The sequence below is a fragment of the Salvelinus namaycush genome, chromosome 22 (assembly GCF_016432855.1).
Source record: "Salvelinus namaycush isolate Seneca chromosome 22, SaNama_1.0, whole genome shotgun sequence".
NCBI classification, from domain to species: Eukaryota; Metazoa; Chordata; class Actinopteri; order Salmoniformes; family Salmonidae; genus Salvelinus; species Salvelinus namaycush.
The window spans coordinates 35,492,133-35,514,472 of NC_052328.1; the positions used below are offsets into that span (position 1 = coordinate 35,492,133).

The following is a 22,340-nucleotide window of genomic DNA, read 5'->3' on the forward strand; positions in this document are numbered from 1 at the left end:
GTCAAATGGTACCCTATACCCCATAGGCCCTGGTCAAATGGTACCCTATACCCCATAGGCCATGGTCAAATGGTACCCTATACCCCATAGGCCCTGGTCAAATGGTACCCTATACCCCATAGGCCCTGGTCAAATGGTACCCTATACCCCATAGGCCCTGGTCAAATGGTACCCCTATACCCCATAGGCCCTGGTCAAATGGTACTCTATACCCCATAGGCCCTGGTCAAATGGTACCCTATACCCCATAGGCCCTGGTCAAATGGTACCCTATACCCCATAGGCCCTGGTCAAATGGTACCCTATACCCCATAGGCCCTGGTCAAATGGTACCCTATACCCCATAGGCCCTGGTCAAATGGTACCCTATACCCCATAGGCCCTGGTCAAATGGTACCCTATACCCCATAGGCCCTGGTCAAATGGTACCCTATACCCCATAGGCCCTGGTCAAATGGTACCCTATACCCCATAGGCCCTGGTCAAATGGTACCCTATACCCCATAGGCCATGGTCAAATGGTACCCTATACCCCATAGGCCCTGGTCAAATGGTACCCTATACCCCATAGGCCCTGGTCAAATGGCACCCTATACCCCATAGGCCCTGGTCAAATGGTACCCTATACCCCATAGGCCATGGTCAAATGGTACCCTATACCCCATAGGCCCTGGTCAAATGGTACCCTATACCCCATAGGCCCTGGTCAAATGGTACCCTATACCCCATAGGCCCTGGTCAAATGGTACCCCTATACCCCATAGGCCCTGGTCAAATGGTACTCTATACCCCATAGGCCCTGGTCAAATGGTACCCTATACCCCATAGGCCCTGGTCAAATGGTACCCTATACCCCATAGGCCCTGGTCAAATGGTACCCTATACCCCATAGGCCCTGGTCAAATGGTACCCTATACCCCATAGGCCCTGGTCAAATGGTACCCTATACCCCATAGGCCCTGGTCAAATGGTACCCTATACCCCATAGGCCCTGGTCAAATGGTACCCTATACCCCATAGGCCCTGGTCAAATGGTACCCTATACCCCATAGGCCCTGGTCAAATGGTACCCTATACCCCATAGGCCATGGTCAAATGGTACCCTATACCCCATAGGCCCTGGTCAAATGGTACCCTATACCCCATAGGCCATGGTCAAATGGTACCCTATACCCCATAGGCCCTGGTCAAATGGTACCCTATACCCCATAGGCCCTGGTCAAATGGCACCCTATACCCCATAGGCCCTGGTCAAATGGCACCCTATACCCCATAGGCCCTGGTCAAATGGTACCCTATACCCCATAGGCCCTGGTCAAATGGTACCCTATACCCCATAGGCCCTGGTCAAATGGTACCCTATACCCCATAGGCCATGGTCAAATGGTACCCTATACCCCATAGGCCCTGGTCAAATGGTACCCCATAGGCCCTGGTCAAATGGTACCCTATACCCCATAGGCCCTGGTCAAATGGTACCCTATACCCCATAGGCCATGGTCAAATGGTACCCTATACCCCATAGGCCCTGGTCAAATGGTACCCTATACCCCATAGGCCCTGGTCAAATGGTACCCCATAGGCCCTGGTCAAATGGTACCCTATACCCCATAGGCCCTGGTCAACTGGTACCCCATAGGCCCTGGTCAAATGGTACCCTATACCCCATAGGCCCTGGTCAAATGGTACCCTATACCCCATAGGCCCTGGTCAAATGGTACCCTACCCCATAGGCCCTGGTCAAATGGTACCCTATACCCCATAGGCCCTGGTCAAATGGTACCCTATACCCCATAGGCCCTGGTCAAATGGTACCCTATACCCCATAGGCCCTGGTCAAATGGTACCCTATACCCCATAGGCCCTGGTCCAATGGTACCCTATACCCCATAGGCCCTGGTCAAATGGTACCCTATACCCCATAGGCCCTGGTCAAATGGTACCCTATACCCCATAGGCCCTGGTCCAATGGTACCCTATACCCCATAGGCCCTGGTCAAATGGTACCCTATACCCCATAGGCCCTGGTCAAATGGTACCCTATACCCCATAGGCCCTGGTCCAATGGTACCCTATACCCCATAGGCCCTGGTCAAATGGTACCCTATACCCCATAGGCCCTGGTCAAATGGTACCCTATACCCCATAGGCCCTGGTCCAATGGTACCCCTATAACCCATTTTTTATACAATCTGTTACACATACTGGAGCTGTACAAATAAAGTCATCGACACCCTGTGTGTGTTTACAGACAACGTACAGATAAAATAACCTGTTAGATTTAACTTGAACTAAACGTGATGGATGGTATGTAAATTACTATAGTCCAGCATCATCACAAGTGGAGGAAGCAACAAGCCTGGAGGCAGATCCACAGTACAGACATGATCATGCATAACCCAGAACTGGACAGGGCAGGGGGGGCAGAGTAGGGGGGGGCAGAGTAGGGCAGGGGAGGCAGAGTAGGGCAGGGGCAGAGTAGGGAGGGGGGGCAGAGTAGGGGGGGCAGAGTAGGGGTGGGGGGCAGAGTAGGGCAGGGGGGGCAGAGTAGGGGGGGGGGGGGGGGGGGGGGCAGAGTAGGGCAGGGGGGGGGGCAGAGTAGGGGTGGGGGGCAGAGTAGGGGTGGGGGGCAGAGTAGGGCAGGGGGGGCAGAGTAGGGGGGGGGCAGAGTAGGGCAGAGTAGGGGGGGGCAGAGTAGGGCAGGGGGGGGGCAGAGTAGGGGTGGGGGGCAGAGTAGGGCAGGGGGGGCAGAGTAGGGGGGGGGGGGCAGAGTAGGGGTGGGGGGCAGAGTAGGGCAGGGGGGGCAGAGTAGGGGGGGGGGGGCAGAGTAGGGCAGGGGGGGCAGAGTAGGGGGGGGGGCAGAGTAGGGGGGGCAGAGTAGGGCAGAGTAGGGCAGAGTAGGGGGTGGGGCAGAGTAGGGCAGGGGGGGCAGAGTAGGGGGGGGCAGAGTAGGGGTGGGGGGCAGAGTAGGGGGGGGCAGAGTAGGGCAGGGGGGGCAGAGTAGGGGGGGGGGTACTTACCGACATAGCAGCATGGTCATTGCAGTTATTCTGAGCAGAACCACCCAAACAAATGAAAGATGTCCAGAATAGGAGAGAAAGGATGGCAACAATAAATGGAGAGGAAAAGGAAAATCAGACAGACCCAGCATGCTTGGCAGAGGAAGTCAAATCAATAGAGGAATCAATTATAGATCACTGTGGGAGACAGAGGAGACATTCCTTAAGAAAAACAACGTCTTAATAACGGAACGGGAATAAAAAGCTGGAAATGATTGTATACAAGATAAGGAAGCTGGTGTACAGAGCAAGCAGCAAATCAGGCCACCAGCAACAGGTCTGGTTTGGGGTTCCACCAGCAACAGGTCTGGTTTGGGGTTCCACCAGCAACAGGTCTGGTTTGGGGTTCCACCAGCAACAGGTCTGGCTTGGGGTTCCACCAGCAGCAACAGGTCTGGCTTGGGGTTCCACCAGCAGCAACAGGTCTGGTTTGGGGTTCCACCAGCAGCAACAGGTCTGGTTTGGGGTTCCACCAGCAGCAACAGGTCTGGTTTGGGGTTCCACCAGCAGCAACAGGTCTGGTTTGGGGTTCCACCAGCAGCAACAGGTCTGGTTTGGGGTTCCACCAGCAGCAACAGGTCTGGTTTGGGGTTCCACCAGCAGCAACAGGTCTGGTTTGGGGTTCCACCAGCAGCAACAGGTCTGGTTTGGGGTTCCACCAGCAGCAACAGGTCTGGTTTGGGGTTCCACCAGCAGCAACAGGTCTGGTTTGGGGTTCCACCAGCAGCAACAGGTCTGGTTTGGGGTTCCACCAGCAGCAACAGGTCTGGTTTGGGGTTCCACCAGCAGCAACAGGTCTGGTTTGGGGTTCCACCAGCAGCAACAGGTCTGGTTTGGGGTTCCACCAGCAGCAACAGGTCTGGTTTGGGGTTCCACCAGCAGCAACAGGTCTGGTTTGGGGTTCCACCAGCAACAGGTCTGGTTTGGGGTTCCACCAGCAACAGGTCTGGTTTGGGGTTCCACCAGCAACAGGTCTGGCTTGGGGTTCCACCAGCAACAGGTCTGGCTTGGGGTTCCACCAGCAACAGGTCTGGTTTGGGGTTCCACCAGCAACAGGTCTGGTTTGGGGTTCCACCAGCAACAGGTCTGGTTTGGGGTTCCACCAGCAACAGGTCTGGTTTGGGGTTCCACCAGCAACAGGTCTGGTTTGGGGTTCCACCAGCAACAGGTCTGGTTTGGGGTTTCACCAGCAACAGGTCTGGCTTGGGGTTCCACCAACAACAGGTCTGGTTTGGGGTTCCACCAACAACAGGTCTGGTTTGGGGTTCCACCAGCAACAGGTCTGGTTTGGGGTTCCACCAGCAACAGGTCTGGTTTGGGGTTTCAACAGGTCTGGTTTGGGGTTCCACCAGCAACAGGTCTGGTTTGGGGTTCCACCAGCAACAGGTCTGGTTTGGGGTTCCACCAGCAACAGGTCTGGTTTGGGGTTCCACCAGCAACAGGTCTGGTTTGGGGTTCCACCAGCAACAGGTCTGGCTTGGGGTTCCACCAGCAACAGGTCTGGCTTGGGGTTCCACCAGCAACAGGTCTGGCTTGGGGTTCCACCAGCAACAGGTCTGGCTTGGGGTTCCACCAGCAACAGGTCTGGTTTGGGGTTCCACCAGCAACAGGTCTGGTTTGGGGTTCCACCAGCAACAGGTCTGGTTTGGGGTTCCACCAGCAACAGGTCTGGCTTGGGGTTCCACCAGCAACAGGTCTGGCTTGGGGTTCCACCAGCAACAGGTCTGGTTTGGGGTTTCACCAGCAACAGGTCTGGTTTGGGGTTCCACCAACAACAGGTCTGGTTTGGGGTTCCACCAGCAACAGGTCTGGTTTGGGGTTCCACCAGCAACAGGTCTGGTTTGGGGTTCCACCAGCAACAGGTCTGGTTTGGGGTTCCACCAGCAACAGGTCTGGTTTGGGGTTCCACCAGCAACAGGTCTGGTTTGGGGTTCCACCAGCAACAGGTCTGGTTTGGGGTTCCACCAGCAACAGGTCTGGTTTGGGGTTCCACCAGCAACAGGTCTGGTTTGGGGTTCCACCAGCAACAGGTCTGGTTTGGGGTTTCAACAGGTCTGGTTTGGGGTTTCAACAGGTCTGGTTTGGGGTTCCACCAGCAACAGGTCTGGTTTGGGGTTTCACCAGCAACAGGTCTGGTTTGGGGTTTCACCAGCAACAGGTCTGGTTTGGGGTTCCACCAGCAACAGGTCTGGTTTGGGGTTCCACCAGCAACAGGTCTGGTTTGGGGTTCCACCAGCAACAGGTCTGGTTTGGGGTTCCACCAGCAACAGGTCTGGCTTGGGGTTCCACCAGCAACAAGTCTGGTTTGGGGTTCCACCAGCAACAGGTCTGGTTTGGGGTTCCACCAGCAACAAGAGCACAGCGTATGTCCTCTGTCTCCTCTAGCTACTTCCTGACCAACTGTGATTGGCTCTTTGGTCAGTTTCATTGCAGTCGTTCTCCCCCAGAAATTACCATTTCTCATTTTGTTTGCTCTAACGATCCATATCCTCCCCAGTCACTCTTCAGTCTAACTTCATGTCAAGTCATTGTCATAACCTAGAATGATCTTGTTCCCTTGAGGTTTTCTGTGGAACTAAAAGAGAATAAAAATGGTACCGAAGATAAGCATTAGCAGTACACAACTCCAACCCTGAATACACATTACTGCAGTACACAACTCCAACCCTGAATAGACAGTACTGCAGTACACAACTCCAACCCTGAATACACAGTACTGCACAACTCCAACCCTGAATACACAGTACACAACTCCAACCCTGAATACACAGTACACAACTCGGGCGGCAGGGTAGCCTAGTGGTTAGAGCGTTGGGCTAGTAACCGAAAGGTTGCAAGTTCAAATCCCCGAGCTGACAAGGTACAAATCTGTCGTTCTGCCCCTGAACAAGGCAGTTAACCCACTGTTCCCCGGTAGGCCGTCATTGAAAATAAGAGTTTGTTCTTAACTGACTTGCCTAGTTAAATAAAGGTTAAAAATGTAAGTCGCTCTGGATAAGATATATATGATTGAATACACAGTACTGCAGTACACAACTCCAACCCTGAATACACAGTACTGCACAACTCCAACCCTGAATACACAGTACTGCAGTACACAACTCCAACCCTGAATACACAGTACTGCAGTACGCAACTCCAACCCTGAATACACAGTACTGCACTACACAACTCCAACCCTGAATACACAGTACTGCAGTACGCAACTCCAACCCTGAATACACAGTACTGCAGTACACAACTCCAACCCTGAATACACAGTACCGCACTACACAACTCCAACCCTGAATACACAGTACTGCACTACACAACTCCAACCCTGAATACACAGTACCGCAGTACACAACTCCAACCCTGAATACACAGTACCGCACTGCACAACTCCAACCCTGAATACACAGCACTACACAACTCCAACCCTGAATACACAGTACTGCAGTACGCAACTCCAACCCTGAATACACAGTACTGCACAACTCCAACCCTGAATACACAGCACTACACAACTCCAACCCTGAATACACAGTACTGCAGTACGCAACTCCAACCCTGAATACACAGTACCGCACTACACAACTCCAACCCTGAATACACAGTACTGCACTACGCAACTCCAACCCTGAATACACAGTACTGCAGTACGCAACTCCAACCCTGAATACACAGTACTGCAGTACACAACTCCAACCCTGAATACACAGTACCGCACTACACAACTCCAACCCTGAATACACAGTACTGCACAACTCCAACCCTGAATACACAGTACTGCACAACTCCAACCCTGAATACACAGCACTACACAACTCCAACCCTGAATACACAGTACTGCAGTACGCAACTCCAACCCTGAATACACAGTACCGCACTACACAACTCCAACCCTGAATACACAGTACCGCACTACACAACTCCAACCCTGAATACACAGTACTGCAGTACGCAACTCCAACCCTGAATACACAGTACTGCAGTACACAACTCCAACCCTGAATACACAGTACTGCAGTACACAACTCCAACCCTGAATACACAGTACCGCACTACACAACTCCAACCCTGAATACACAGTACTGCACAACTCCAACCCTGAATACACAGTACTGCACAACTCCAACCCTGAATACACAGTACTGCACTACACAACTCCAACCCTGAATACACAGTACTGCACTACACAACTCCAACCCTGAATACACAGTACTGCACAACTCCAACCCTGAATACACAGTACTGCAGTACATAACTCCAACCCTGAATACACAGTACTGCAGTACACAACTCCAACCCTGAATACACTGTACTGCAGGACACAACTCCAACCCTGAATACACAGTACTGCAGTACACAACACCAACCCTGAATACACAGTACTGCACAACTCCAACCCTGAATACACAGTACTGCACTACACAACTCCAACCCTGAATACACAGTACTGCAGGACACAACTCCAACCCTGAATACACAGTACTGCAGGACACAACTCCAACCCTGAATACACAGTACTGCAGTACACAACTCCAACCCTGAATACACAGTACTGCAGTACACAACTCCAACCCTGAATACACAGTACTGCAGTACATAACTCCAACCCTGAATACACAGTACTGCACAACTCCAACCCTGAATACACAGTACTGCACAACTCCAACCCTGAATACACAGTACTGCACAACTCCAACCCTGAATATACAGTACTGCACAACTCCAACCCTGAATACACAGTACTGCAGTACACAACTCCAACCCTGAATACACAGTACTGCAGTACACAACTCCAACCCTGAATACACAGTACTGCAGTACACAACTCCAACCCTGAATACACAGTACTGCAGTACACAACTCCAACCCTGAATACACAGTACTGCAGTACACAACTCCAACCCTGAATACACAGTACTGCAGTACACAACTCCAACACTGAATACACAGTACTGCAGTACACAACTCCAACCCTGACTACACAGTACTGCAGTACACAACTCCAACCCTGAATACACAGTACCGCACTACACAACTCCAACCCTGAATACACAGTACTGCACAACTCCAACCCTGAATACACAGTACTGCACAACTCCAACCCTGAATACACAGTACTGCACTACACAACTCCAACCCTGAATACACAGTACTGCACTACACAACTCCAACCCTGAATACACAGTACTGCACAACTCCAACCCTGAATACACAGTACTGCAGTACATAACTCCAACCCTGAATACACAGTACTGCAGTACACAACTCCAACCCTGAATACACTGTACTGCAGGACACAACTCCAACCCTGAATACACAGTACTGCAGTACACAACACCAACCCTGAATACACAGTACTGCACAACTCCAACCCTGAATACACAGTACTGCACTACACAACTCCAACCCTGAATACACAGTACTGCAGGACACAACTCCAACCCTGAATACACAGTACTGCAGGACACAACTCCAACCCTGAATACACAGTACTGCAGTACACAACTCCAACCCTGAATACACAGTACTGCAGTACACAACTCCAACCCTGAATACACAGTACTGCAGTACATAACTCCAACCCTGAATACACAGTACTGCACAACTCCAACCCTGAATACACAGTACTGCACAACTCCAACCCTGAATACACAGTACTGCACAACTCCAACCCTGAATATACAGTACTGCACAACTCCAACCCTGAATACACAGTACTGCAGTACACAACTCCAACCCTGAATACACAGTACTGCAGTACACAACTCCAACCCTGAATACACAGTACTGCAGTACACAACTCCAACCCTGAATACACAGTACTGCAGTACACAACTCCAACCCTGAATACACAGTACTGCAGTACACAACTCCAACCCTGAATACACAGTACTGCAGTACACAACTCCAACACTGAATACACAGTACTGCAGTACATGACTCCAACACCGAATACACAGTACTGCAGTACACAACTCCAACACATGTACACATTACTGCAGTACAGGACTACATCCATGCCACAGTGGATATCATCAACAGCGTCACTCAACCCAATGAGAAGCACAGTAGATACAAGTCACCAGCGTCACGTAACACCGAGTCACCAGCGTCACGTAACACCGAGTCACCACCGTCACGTAACACCGAGTCACCACCGTCACGTAACACTGATACAAGATCAACACAACAAATTACCACAACAAAACTCCATCTCCCAGAGTTCCCCTGCCTGCGGGGGGGGGGGGGGGGGGGGGGGGCTAACTCACCGGCAGGTGTGTGAAAACCTGGAAGGTGCTGCGGAGGAAGTTGATGAGGTCCATAAGGTATCCACTGGCCTGGCCGTCTGACTCCGGCATGCCCCAATCATAGTCTGCCAGCTGGATAAACTCATCTATCTTCTGGTTGAGTTTGCTGTAGATCTCTCCCTCCGCTGCATGTCGTGCATCCTGGATACACCAGACAGGGAACACCAACACGTCAGTACTGACGGAGGTTACTACTGACACAATGAGTTGAACGCCAGGTAAGACTACGTCAGCACTGACGGAGGTTACTACTGGCAGAATGAGCTGAACGCCAGGTAAGACTACGTCAGCACTACGGAGGTTACTACTGACACAATGAGCTGAACGCCAGGTAAGACTACGTCAGCACTGACGGAGGTTACTACTGACACAATGAGCTGAACGCCAGGTAAGACTACGTCAGTGCACGTTGATGAACTACGCTGAAGTACCGGAAGCTCTGTAAAGTTTATGACAGTTCCCTTATTCCAGCAATAAGCATGGTTTGAGCCTGCGGCAACACAAGAGAAGGCTAATGAATATACCTTAAGTTTATTTGTTTAACCTCTTTCAGCTAGGGGGCACTATTTTTATGTTTGGAAAAATAACGTTCCCAAGGTAAATGGACTATTTCTCAGGCCCAGATGCTAGAATATGCATATAATTGACCGATTAGGTTAGAAAACAGTCTAAAGTTTCCAAAACTGTCAAAATATTGTCTGGTGGAGAATTCAGACAGAAATACCCCAAGGATTTCCTACAGTACCTTAAAGGTGGAAAGGCCGTAGAGCCGCGTGGTGTGTACGGTCTCAGGTGAGACGTTGGTGATGTTGGTGATGAAGTCCTCCAGGTATTTACAGGCCTGCTCCAGATGGGTTGTGTTGATGATGATCTGGACTAACTGCAATACAAAAAGAGACGTAAATGGGACCAAGTGGGTCAACTGGCAAATATAATCAACAACCTTACACTTTTCTTAAATAATTCCTTATCAGATAAGATGAAATAGAACACAAATATGTTGGTCACCGCATCTTGCAGAACCAGTTCTATTTCTAGTAAACTTAGGTTTATAATTATTAGCACCCCTGAGCAAGTACTTGGTGGCACAGCCTTTGGCCAAGATAACTGCCAACAAATGCTTCCTGTAGCCATCAATGAGCTGCACCTTTCTACTGATCATTGGTTCTTCAGCAACAAACTGCTCTAATTCTTCAATGTTTCAGGTGTGGCCCTCCACCAACTGCTGGTGTCAGATCTCGCCATACGTTTTGGATATGTTTCTCTGGCCACTCCAGAACAGTCCAGTATTTCTTCTTAACCATTTCTGGGTGGTAGAGTGGCCAGACGAAAGCTACTCCTCAGTAAAAAGGCACATGACTGTCCGCTTTGAGTTTGACAAAGGGCACCTAAAGGACTTTCAGACCATGAGAATCAAGATTCTATGGTCTGATGCCGAGCGTCACGTCTAGAGGAAACCTGGCACCATCCCTACGGTGAAGAATGGTGGTGGCAGCATTATGCTGTGTGGATGTTTTTCAGGGGCAGGGACTAGGTGACTAGTCAGGATCGAGGCAAAGATGAACGGAGAAAAGTACAGAGAGATCCTTGATGAAAACCTGCTCCAGAGCACTCAGGACCTCCGACTGGGGCGAAGGTTCACCTTCTAACAGGACAACGACCCTAAGCACACAGCCAAGACAACAGAGGAGTGGATTTGGGACAAGTCTCTGAATGTCCTTGAGTGGCCCAGCCAAAGCCCAGACTTGAACCCGATCGAAAAGCTTGAATTCCGGGATTCTATGGCGAGAATCCCTGAACACAGCTGTGCAGAGACGCTCCCCTCCAACCTGACAGAGAGAATCTGCAGAGAAGAATGGGAGAAACTCCCTGAAAACAGCTGTGCAGAGACGCTCCCCTCCAACCTGACAGAGAGGATCTGCAGAGAAGAATGGGAGAAACTCCCTAAATACAGGTGTGATATTTCTTTGACCCAGTTGCAAACATTTCTGTTTTTGCTGTGTCATTATGTGGTATTGTGATGTCATTATGTGGTATTGTGTGTAGATTGATGAGGGAAAAAACTTAAAGCAATTTTAGAAAAAGGCTCTAAAGAAAAGGAAAATGTGGACAAATTCAAGGGGTCTGAATTCTTTCCGAATGCACTGTATCTACACTCGCCCGCCAGTTTATTAGGTGCCAGTGTTCCACGTGGCTGTGGCTTTCTATATAAAGCCGACAGACAGGCATTGAGGAATTCAGTTACTGTTAGATTGAACGTTAGAATGGGCAAAACTAGTGACCTAAGTGACTTTGATCGTCGGTGCCAGGTACGCCGGATACAGTATCTCAGAAACGGCTGCCCTCATGGGCTTTTCACAGAGTGTCTAGGGTTTCCCAAGAATGGTGCGACAAACAAAAAACATCTAGTCAGCGGCAATCCTGTGGGGAGAGAGGTCGAAGCAGAATGGCAAGAATCGAGGAAGCTAAGAGGTGAGCCACAAACAGATAAATAACGGCGCAGTATAAAAGTGGTGTGAAGAACGGGATCTCGGAAAGCACAACTCGTCGGTCCTTGTCACGGATGGGCTGTTGCAGCAGACGACCACACCGGGTTCCTATCAGATAAAAACAAGAAGAAGCGGCTCCAATGGAAACGCGTTCATCAACACTGGACAACTGAGGAGTGGAAAAACATTGTCTGGTAAGACAAATCCTGGTTCCTGTTGAGTCATGCTGATGGAAGTGTCAGGATTTGGCATAAGCAGCATGAGTCCATGGACCCATCCTGCCCAGTGTCAATGGTACGCCACAGTCAATGGTACGCCACAATTGCCACAATCGGTACGCCGCCCTGAAGGATTCAAGCTTTTCTGGTGGGTCCAACCCTGTACTAGATAGGCCGCCCCCAGGTGGTAAGGGTAGGTGACAACACATCAAGCTTTTCTGGTGGGTCCAACCCTGTACTAGATAGGCCGCCCCCAGGTGGTAAGGGTAGGTGACAACACATCAAGCTTTTCTGGTGGGTCCAACCCTGTACTAGATAGGCCGCCCCCAGGTGGTAAGGGTAGGTGACAACACATCAAGCTTTTCTGGTGGGTCCAACCCTGTACTAGATAGGCCGCCCCCTGGTGGTAAGGGTAGGTGACAACACATCAAGCTTTTCTGGTGGGTCCAACCCTGTACTAGATAGGCCGCCCCCAGGTGGTAAGGGTAGGTGACAACACATCAAGCTTTTCTGGTGGGTCCAACCCTGTACTAGATAGGCCGCCCCCAGGTGGTAAGGGTAGGTGACAACACATCAAGCTTTTCTGGTGGGTCCAACCCTGTACTAGATAGGCCGCCCCCAGGTGGTAAGGGTAGGTGACAACACATCAAGCTTTTCTGGTGGGTCCAACCCTGTACTAGATAGGCCGCCCCCAGGTGGTAAGGGTAGGTGACAACACATCAAGCTTTTCTGGTGGGTCCAACCCTGTACTAGATAGGCCGCCCCCAGGTGGTAAGGGTAGACAACACATCAAGCTTTTCTGGTGGGTCCAACCCTGTACTAGATAGGCCGCCCCCAGGTGGTAAGGGTAGACAACACATCAAGCTTTTCTGGTGGGTCCAACCCTGTACTAGATAGGCCGCCCCCAGGTGGTAAGGGTAGACAACACATCAAGCTTTTCTGGTGGGTCCAACCCTGTACTAGATAGGCCGCCCCCTGGTGGTAAGGGTAGGTGACAACACATCAAGCTTTTCTGGTGGGTCCAACCCTGTACTAGATAGGCCGCCCCCTGGTGGTAAGGGTAGGTGACAACACATCAAGCTTTTCTGGTGGGTCCAACCCTGTACTAGATAGGCCGCCCCCAGGTGGTAAGGGTAGGTGACAACACATCCGCCACGCTGATCCTCAACACAGGGGCCCCTCAGTCCCTTCCTGTACTCCCTGTTCACTCACGACTGCGTGGCCAGGCACGACTCCAACACCATCATTAAGTTTGCAGATGACACAACAGTGGTAGACCTGATCATCGACAACGACGAGACCACTTATAGGGAGGAGGTCAGAGACCTGGCCGTGTGGTGGACTGGCCACCCCTCATAGCCTGGTTCCTCTCTAGGTTTCTTCCTAGGTTTTGGCATTTCTAGGGAGTTTTTCCTAGCCACCGTGCTTCTACACCTGCATTTCTTGCTGTTTGGGGTTTTAGGCTGGTTTCTGTACAGCACTTTGAGACATCAGCTGATGTACGAAGGGCTTTATAAATATATTTGATTTGATTTGGTGCCAGAATAACAACCTCAACGTGATCAAGACAAAGGAGATGATTGTGGACTACAGGAAAAGGAGGACCGAGCACAGCCCCATTCTCATCGACAGGGCTGTAGTGGAGCAGGTTGAGAGCTTCAAGTTCCTTGGTGTCCACATCACCAACAAACTAACATGGTCCAAGCACACCAAGACAGTCGTGAAGAGGGCACGACAAAACCTATTCCCCCTCAGGAGACTGAAAAGATTTGTCATGGGTCCTCAGATCCTCAAAATGTTCTACAGCTGCACTATCGAGAGCATCCTGACTGATTGCATCACTGCCTGGTACAGCAACTGCTCAGCCTCCGACCGCAAGGCACTACAGAGGGTAGTGCGAACGGCCCAGTACATCACTGGGGCAAAACTTCCTGCCATTCAGGACCTCTATACCAGGCAGTGTCAGAGGAAGGCCCTAAAAATTGTAAAAGACTCCAGCTACCCTAGTCCATAGACTGTTCTCTCTGCTACCGTACAGCAAGCGGTACTGGAGCTCCAAGTCTAGGTCCAAGAGGCTTCTAAACAGTTTCTACCCCCAAGCCATAAGACTCCTGAACATCTAATCAAATGGCTAACCAGACTATTTGCATTGCCCCCACTTTTTATGCCGCTGTTATGATCTATGATTAGTCACGTTAATAACTCTACCTACATGTACATATTACCTCAATTACCTCGACTAACCGGTGCCCCCGCACATTGACTCTGTGCTGGTACCCCCCCCTGTATATAGTCTCACTATTGTTATTTTACTGCTGCTCTTTAATTACTTGTTACTTTTATTTCTTAATCTTATTTTTTAAACTGCATTGTTGGTTAGGGGCTTGTAAATAATCATGCCACTGTAAGGTTGTATTCGGCGCATGTGGCTAATACAATTTGACTTGTACCTAATAAACTGTCCGGGACACCTTTCAATTAGCGGAGTCGGCTATTTCAGCTACACCCATTGCTGACACGTGTATAAAATCGAGCAAACACCTATGCAATCTCCATAGACAAACATTGGCAGTAGAATGGCCTTACTGAAGAGCTCAGTCACGTTCAACGTGGCACTGTCATATATCATCTTTCCAACAAGTCAGTTCATCAAATTTCTGCCCTTCTAGAACTTCCCCGGTCAACTGTAAGTGCTGTTATTGTGAAGTGGACATGTCTAGGAGCAACAACGGCTCAGCCGCGAAGTGGTAGGCCACACGAGCTCACAGAATGGGGCTGCCGAGTGTTGAAGCGCGTAGAGCTTAAAAAAATTATCGGTTGCAACACTCACTACCGAGTTCCAAACTGCCTCTGGAAAGCAACGTCAGCACAAGAACTGTTCCTTCGGGAGCTTCATGAAATGGGTTTCCATGGCCGAGCAGCCGCACACAAGCCTAAGATCACCATGCGGTATTCCAAGCGTCGACTGGAGTGGTCTAACAATGGACTCTGGAGCAGTGGAAATGGGTTCTCTGGCGTGATGAATCACCCTTCACCATCTGGCAGTCCGACGGACGAATCTGGGTTTGGCGGATGCCAAGAGAACGCTACCTGCCTGAATGCATAGTGCCGACTGTAAAGTTTGGTGGAGGAGGAATAATGGTCTGGGGCTGTTTTTCATGGTTCCGGCCCATTAGTTCCAGAGAAGGGAAATCTTAATGTTACAGCATACAATGACATCCTAATTGATTCTGTTCTTCCCTAACTTTGTTGCAACAGTTTGAGGAAGGCCCGTTCCGTTTCAGCAGGAAGGCCCCACGTGCACAAAGTGAGGTCCATAGAGAAATGCTTTGTCGAGATCGGTGTGGAAGAACTTGACTGGCTGGCACAGAGCCCTGACTTCAACCCCATCGAACACCTTTGGGATGAATTGGAATGAAAGCAAGTTCCCGCAGCAATGTTCCAACATCGAGTAGAAAGCCTTCCCAGTAGAGTGGGGGGGGGGAGACCAACTCCATATGAATACCCATGATTATGGAATGAGATGTTGGACGAGCAGGTGTCCACATACTTTTGGTCACGTATGGAATAATGTACTGTACCTCAGTTAGTCCTATATGGGGTTTCTTGATGAGGTTCTGTAGACAGCCACTCAGTGTCCTCGTCAACAACAGGTTGGTGGATTTACGAAGCATGTCATCGATCTCTGTCCAGCTGGAAACACAACCAAAACAAAACGATAAGAAAAGGGATGTTTCACAAAAGTTCTGAACTTTTCTATTCTCATAGTTTCTACAGATTGTAAATTACAAAGATAACATGTTTTGATTAACGGTATTATAATTATTGATCGATTGACTATGACTTTTCAGATCACCCAGCAGTGCTATTTGCAGAGTTCACGCCATTCCTGAACCTGCGACCAAAAAACAAGCTACATATGGACAGTACCACAACAAATAATCAAATGATTCTGTCTCTTCACAGCAAAATCTGCAGAGCTGGGATGGTTGTATTTCCCATATATATATATATAATTATATTATAATAGTTATATATATATATATATATATATATATATATATATATATATATATATATATAACATTTCTATTGGTTGCACGGATTTTGTACAATTTAAATAAAAAAATCTAAGTTGTGTGTTGTTTGTGTATCAATTCATAAACCATGTGTCATGGAATCGGTACATTGAAAATCTCTTCCGAACTATTCAGCAATCTCTTCAGCTGTAAATGTTTTGGTCCTTAAATGAAAGCATTATACGTTATTTATCACAATTTCCTTAAACCAATGTTGGTCTTTAATCATGAAACACACAACCCCGCCTTTCTTCTTCCCGGAGAGATGTCTGCGCGATGTACTGAGAACCCAGCTGGCTGTATGGATGGGGACAGTATACCCCGAGAGAGCCATGTTTACATGAAACAGAGTACGTTACAATCCCTGATGTCTCTCTGGAAGGAGCAAAGTAGGCCTATTCTATTGACCTATTATATGGTTTCCACTCGTTACCACAGCCACAAAGTCATAAACCCTGCCTAAAATGTGATTTTTAAACCTAACCTTAACCACACTGCTAACCTTATGCCTAAACTTCAATTAATTTGGATGAAAAGACAGACTTTTCATCCCAATTCTGCCACTCAGAGTGAAGACCATGAGATGTAAGTGATCATCCCCAGAGCAGTCAAACCCCCAGAATGATTTGAACCACGACAGTCAACAGTTCCATTATTTGGACCTCCCCACAGTTCATTGGAAGAGGAGGTGTAAACTCTAACATAGTCTTTTAGCTAGAAAGACACAAGACTATCTTGTCAGTGTAGAGAACATTCTGCTGTTGTAAAGCACCTTTTCTGCATTTCTATGCATTTTGCCTTGGCTGGTGTTCCTCTGCTAAAACATTATACCAAAATCAGTGGGCATGTGCTCTGAATGTCCGTTGTATTTATTTCTTCTATTCTCCCTGACTGTCTAGCTTTTAATTGATTGTTAGGTTATCAAAGATGGTATTATTAAAAAATTATAGTTCAACATTTTTTGGGGACATTTTTCTATACCCAAGTAATGACCAGAGACAGCCCGCCTAAGAATAGTCTATACAGCAAAACCCCTGTAACTAGCTCCAATGACTCATTTATACAGCAAAAACCCTGTAACTAGCTCCAATGATTAATTTATACAGCAAAAACCATGTAACTAGCTCCAATGACTAATTTATACAGCAAAAACCCTGTAACTAGCTCCAATGACTCATTTATATAGCATAAACCATGTAACTAGCTCCAATGACTAATTTATACAGCAAAAAACCCTGTAACTAGCTCCAATGACTATTTTATACAGCAAAAACCATGTAACTAGCTCCAATGACTAATTTATACAGCAAAAACCCTGTAACTAGCTCCAATGACTAATTTATACAGCAAAAACCCTGTAACTAGCTCCAATGACTAATTTATACAGCAAAAACCCTGTAACTAGCTCCAATGACTAATTTATACAGCAAAAACCCTGTAACTAGCTCCAATGACTCATTTATATAGCAAAAACCCTGTAACTAGCTCCAATGACTCATTTATACAGCAAAACCCCTGTAACTAGCTCCAATGACTCATTTATACAGCAAAAACCCTGTAACTAGCTCCAATGACTAATTTATACAGCAAAAACCCTGTAACTAGCTCCAATGACTAATTTATACAGCAAAAACCCTGTAACTAGCTCCAATGATTAATTTATACAGCAAAAAACCCTGTAACTAGCTCCAATGACTCATTTATACAGCAAAAACCCTGTAACTAGCTCCAATGACTAATTTATACAGCAAAAACCCTGTAACTAGCTCCAATGACTAATTTATACAGCAAAAACCCTGTAACTAGCTCCAATAACTAATTTATACAGCAAAAACCATGTAACTAGCTCCAATGACTCATTTATACAGCAAAAACCATGTAACTAGCTCCAATGACTCATTTATACAACAAAAACCCCTGTAACTAGCTCCAATGACTCATTTATACAGCAAAAACCCTGTAACTAGCTCCAATAACTAATTTATACAGCAAAAACCATGTAACTAGCTCCAATGACTCATTTATACAGCAAAAACCCTGTAACTAGCTCCAATGACTAATTTATACAACAAAAACCCTGTAACTAGCTCCAATAACTAATTTATACAGCAAAAACCCTGTAACTAGCTCCAATGACTAATTTATACAACAAAAACCATGTAACTAGCTCCAATGACTAATTTATACAGCAAAAACCCTGTAACTAGCTCCAATGACTAATTTATACAGCAAAAACCATGTAACTAGCTACAATGACTAATTTCCTACACATTAAAGGAATAGTTTAATATTTTGACAAAGAAGCAATTCATCTAACTTTCCCCTGAGTCGGATGAACAAGAAAAGCTAGCATGCTAACTGTTGTAAACGACCAGTTATTGCGCTAAAGCTAGTTAGCGTTGGATCGTGAAACTACCTCCAACTTCCTTCATACTGGACGCAGAGACATAAAAGTTGTATCCACTGTGGTATTGTTTTGCAGCAAGAGATATTCAAGGACATTTTATTTTAAAAACAGCTGATCTCCTTCAGGGGACAGCAGACTCCTAGTTATTAAACCCTGTACTAGGGACCCTAGTGAGGGAACAGCCAGGCTCTGACTCCCAGTTATTACACCCTGTACTAGGGACCCTAGTGAGGGAACAGCCAGGCTCTGACTCCCAGTTATTAAACCCTGTACTAGGGACCCTAGTGAGGGAACAGCCAGGCTCTGACTCCCAGTTATTATACCCTGTACTAGGGACCCTAGTGAGGGAACAGCCAGGCTCTGACTCCCAGTTATTAAACCCTGTACTAGGGACCCTAGTGAGGGAACAGCCAGGCTCTGACTCCCAGTTATTAAACCCTGTACTAGGGACCCTAGTGAGAGAACAGCCAGGCTCCAGTTATTATACCCTGTACTAGGGACCCTAGTGAGGGAACAGCCAGGCTCTGACTCCGTTATTACACCCTGTACTAGGGACCCTAGTGAGGGAACAGCCAGGCTCTGACTCCCAGTTATTATACCCTGTACTAGGGACCCTAGTGAGGGAACAGCCAGGCTCTGACTCCCAGTTATTAAACCCTGTACTAGGGACCCTAGTGAGGGAACAGCCAGGCTCTGACTCCCAGTTATTAAACCCTGTACTAGGGACCCTAGTGAGGGAACAGCCAGGCTCTGACTCCCAGTTATTATACCCTGTACTAGGGACCCTAGTGAGGGAACAGCCAGGCTCCAGTTATTAAACCCTGTACTAGGGACCCTAGTGAGGGAACAGCCAGGCTCTGACTCCTAGTTATTAAACCCTGTACTAGGGACCCTAGTGAGGGAACAGCCAGGCTCTGACTCCCAGTTATTAAACCCTGTACTAGGGACCCTAGTGAGGGAACAGCCAGGCTCCAGTTTTTAAACCCTGTACTAGGGACCCTAGTGAGGGAACAGCCAGGCTCCAGTTATTAAACCCTGTACTAGGGACCCTAGTGAGGGAACAGCCAGGCTCTGACTCACAGTTATTAAACCCTGTACTAGGGACCCTAGTGAGGGAACAGCCAGGCTCTGACTCCCAGGTATTAAACCCTGTACTAGGGACCCTAGTGAGGGAACAGCCAGGCTCTGACTCCCAGTTATTAAACCCTGTACTGGGGACCCTAGTGAGGGAACAGCCAGGCTCTGACTCCTAGTTATTAAACCCTGTACTAGGGACCCTAGTGAGGGAACAGCCAGGCTCCAGTTATTATACCCTGTACTAGGGACCCTAGTGAGGGAACAGCCAGGCTCTGACTGCTAGGGACCCTAGTGAGGGAACAGCCAGGCTCTGACTCCCAGTTATTAAACCCTGTACTAGGGACCCTAGTGAGGGAACAGCCAGGCTCTGACTCCCAGGTATTATACCCTGTACTAGGGACCCTAGTGAGGGAACAGCCAGGCTCTGACTCCCAGTTATTAAACCCTGTACTAGGGACCCTAGTGAGGGAACAGCCAGGCTCTGACTCCCAGTTATTAAACCCTGTACTAGGGACCCTAGTGAGGGAACAGCCAGGCTCCAGTTATTATACCCTGTACTAGGGACCCTAGTGAGGGAACAGCCAGGCTCTGACTCCCAGTTATTACACCCTGTACTAGGGACCCTAGTGAGGGAACAGCCAGGCTCTGACTCCCAGTTATTAAACCCTGTACTAGGGACCCTAGTGAGGGAACAGCCAGGCTCTGACTCCCAGTTATTAAACCCTGTACTAGGGACCCTAGTGAGGGAACAGCCAGGCTCTGACTCCCAGTTATTATACCCTGTACTAGGGACCCTAGTGAGGGAACAGCCAGGCTCTGACTCCCAGTTATTATACCCTGTACTAGGGACCCTAGTGAGGGAACAGCCAGGCTCCAGTTATTAAACCCTGTACTAGGGACCCTAGTGAGGGAACAGCCAGGCTCTGACTCCCAGTTATTATACCCTGTACTAGGGACCCTAGTGAGGGAACAGCCAGGCTCTGACTCCCAGTTATTATACCCTGTACTAGGGACCCTAGTGAGGGAACAGCCAGGCTCCAGGTATTAAACACTGTACTAGGGACCCTAGTGAGGGAACAGCCAGGCTCTGACTCCCAGTTATTACACCCTGTACTAGGGACCCTAGTGAGGGAACAGCCAGGCTCTGACTCCTAGTTATTAAACCCTGTACTAGGGACCCTAGTGAGGGAACAGCCAGGCTCTGACTCCCAGTTATTAAACCCTGTACTAGGGACCCTAGTGAGGGAACAGCCAGGCTCTGACTCCCAGTTATTACACCCTGTACTAGGGACCCTAGTGAGGGAACAGCCAGGCTCCAGTTATTAAACCCTGTACTAGGGACCCTAGTGAGGGAACAGCCAGGCTCTGACTCACAGTTATTAAACCCTGTACTAGGGACCCTAGTGAGGGAACAGCCAGGCTCTGACTCCCAGTTATTAAACCCTGTACTAGGGACCCTAGTGAGGGAACAGCCAGGCTCCAGTTATTAAACCCTGTACTAGGGACCCTAGTGAGGGAACAGCCAGGCTCCAGTTATTAAACCCTGTACTAGGGACCCTAGTGAGGGAACAGCCAGGCTCCAGTTATTAAACCCTGTACTAGGGACCCTAGTGAGGGAACAGCCAGGCTCTGACTCCCAGTTATTAAACCCTGTACTAGGGACCCTAGTGAGGGAACAGCCAGGCTCTGACTCCTAGTTATTAAACCCTGTACTAGGGACCCTAGTGAGGGAACAGCCAGGCTCTGACTCCCAGTTATTAAACCCTGTACTAGGGACCCTAGTGAGGGAACAGCCAGGCTTTGAATCCTAGTTATTAAACCCTGTACTAGGGACCCTAGTGAGGGAACAGCCATGCTCTGACTCCCAGTTATTAAACCCTGTACTAGGGACCCTAGTGAGGGAACAGCCAGGCTCTGACTCCCAGTTATTAAACCCTGTACTAGGGACCCTAGTGAGGGAACAGCCAGGCTCTGACTCCCAGTTATTACACCCTGTACTAGGGACCCTAGTGAGGGAACAGCCAGGCTCTGACTCCCAGTTATTAAACCCTGTACTAGGGACCCTAGTGAGGGAACAGCCAGGCTCTGACTCCCAGTTATTAAACCCTGTACTAGGGACCCTAGTGAGGGAACAGCCAGGCTCTGACTCCCAGTTATTACACCCTGTACTAGGGACCCTAGTGAGGGAACAGCCAGGCTCCAGTTATTAAACCCTGTACTAGGGACCCTAGTGAGGGAACAGCCAGGCTCCAGTTATTAAACCCTGTACTAGGGACCCTAGTGAGGGAACAGCCAGGCTCTGACTCCCAGTTATTAAACCCTGTACTAGGGACCCTAGTGAGGGAACAGCCAGGCTCCAGTTATTAAACCCTGTACTAGGGACCCTAGTGAGGGAACAGCCAGGCTGACTCCTAGTTATTAAACCCTGTACTAGGGACCCTAGTGAGGGAACAGCCAGGCTCCAGTTATTATACCCTGTACTAGGGACCCTAGTGAGGGAACAGCCAGGCTCCAGTTATTACACCCTGTACTAGGGACCCTATTGAGGGAACAGCCAGGCTCTGACTCCTAGTTATTAAACCCTGTACTAGGGACCCTAGTGAGGGAACAGCCAGGCTCTGACTCCCAGTTATTAAACCCTGTACTAGGGACCCTAGTGAGGGAACAGCCAGGCTCTGACTCCCAGTTATTATACCCTGTACTAGGGACCCT

General features: G+C 48.8%; 1 protein-coding gene across 1 annotated transcript in view; it reads right to left on the reverse strand.

The window, feature by feature from the left end:
- LOC120017865 (exocyst complex component 6-like) overlaps positions 1-22,340 on the reverse strand; it is a 56,996-nt gene that overhangs the window by 20,341 nt on the left and 14,315 nt on the right. Inside the window, exons 5-7 of the mRNA XM_038960827.1 lie at positions 15,647-15,758; positions 10,104-10,238; positions 9,320-9,499 (exon numbers count right to left, since the gene is read on the reverse strand). Of these exons, the coding sequence (XP_038816755.1) occupies positions 9,320-9,499; positions 10,104-10,238; positions 15,647-15,758 (427 nt within the window). The remainder of the gene's footprint in view (positions 1-9,319; positions 9,500-10,103; positions 10,239-15,646; positions 15,759-22,340) is intronic.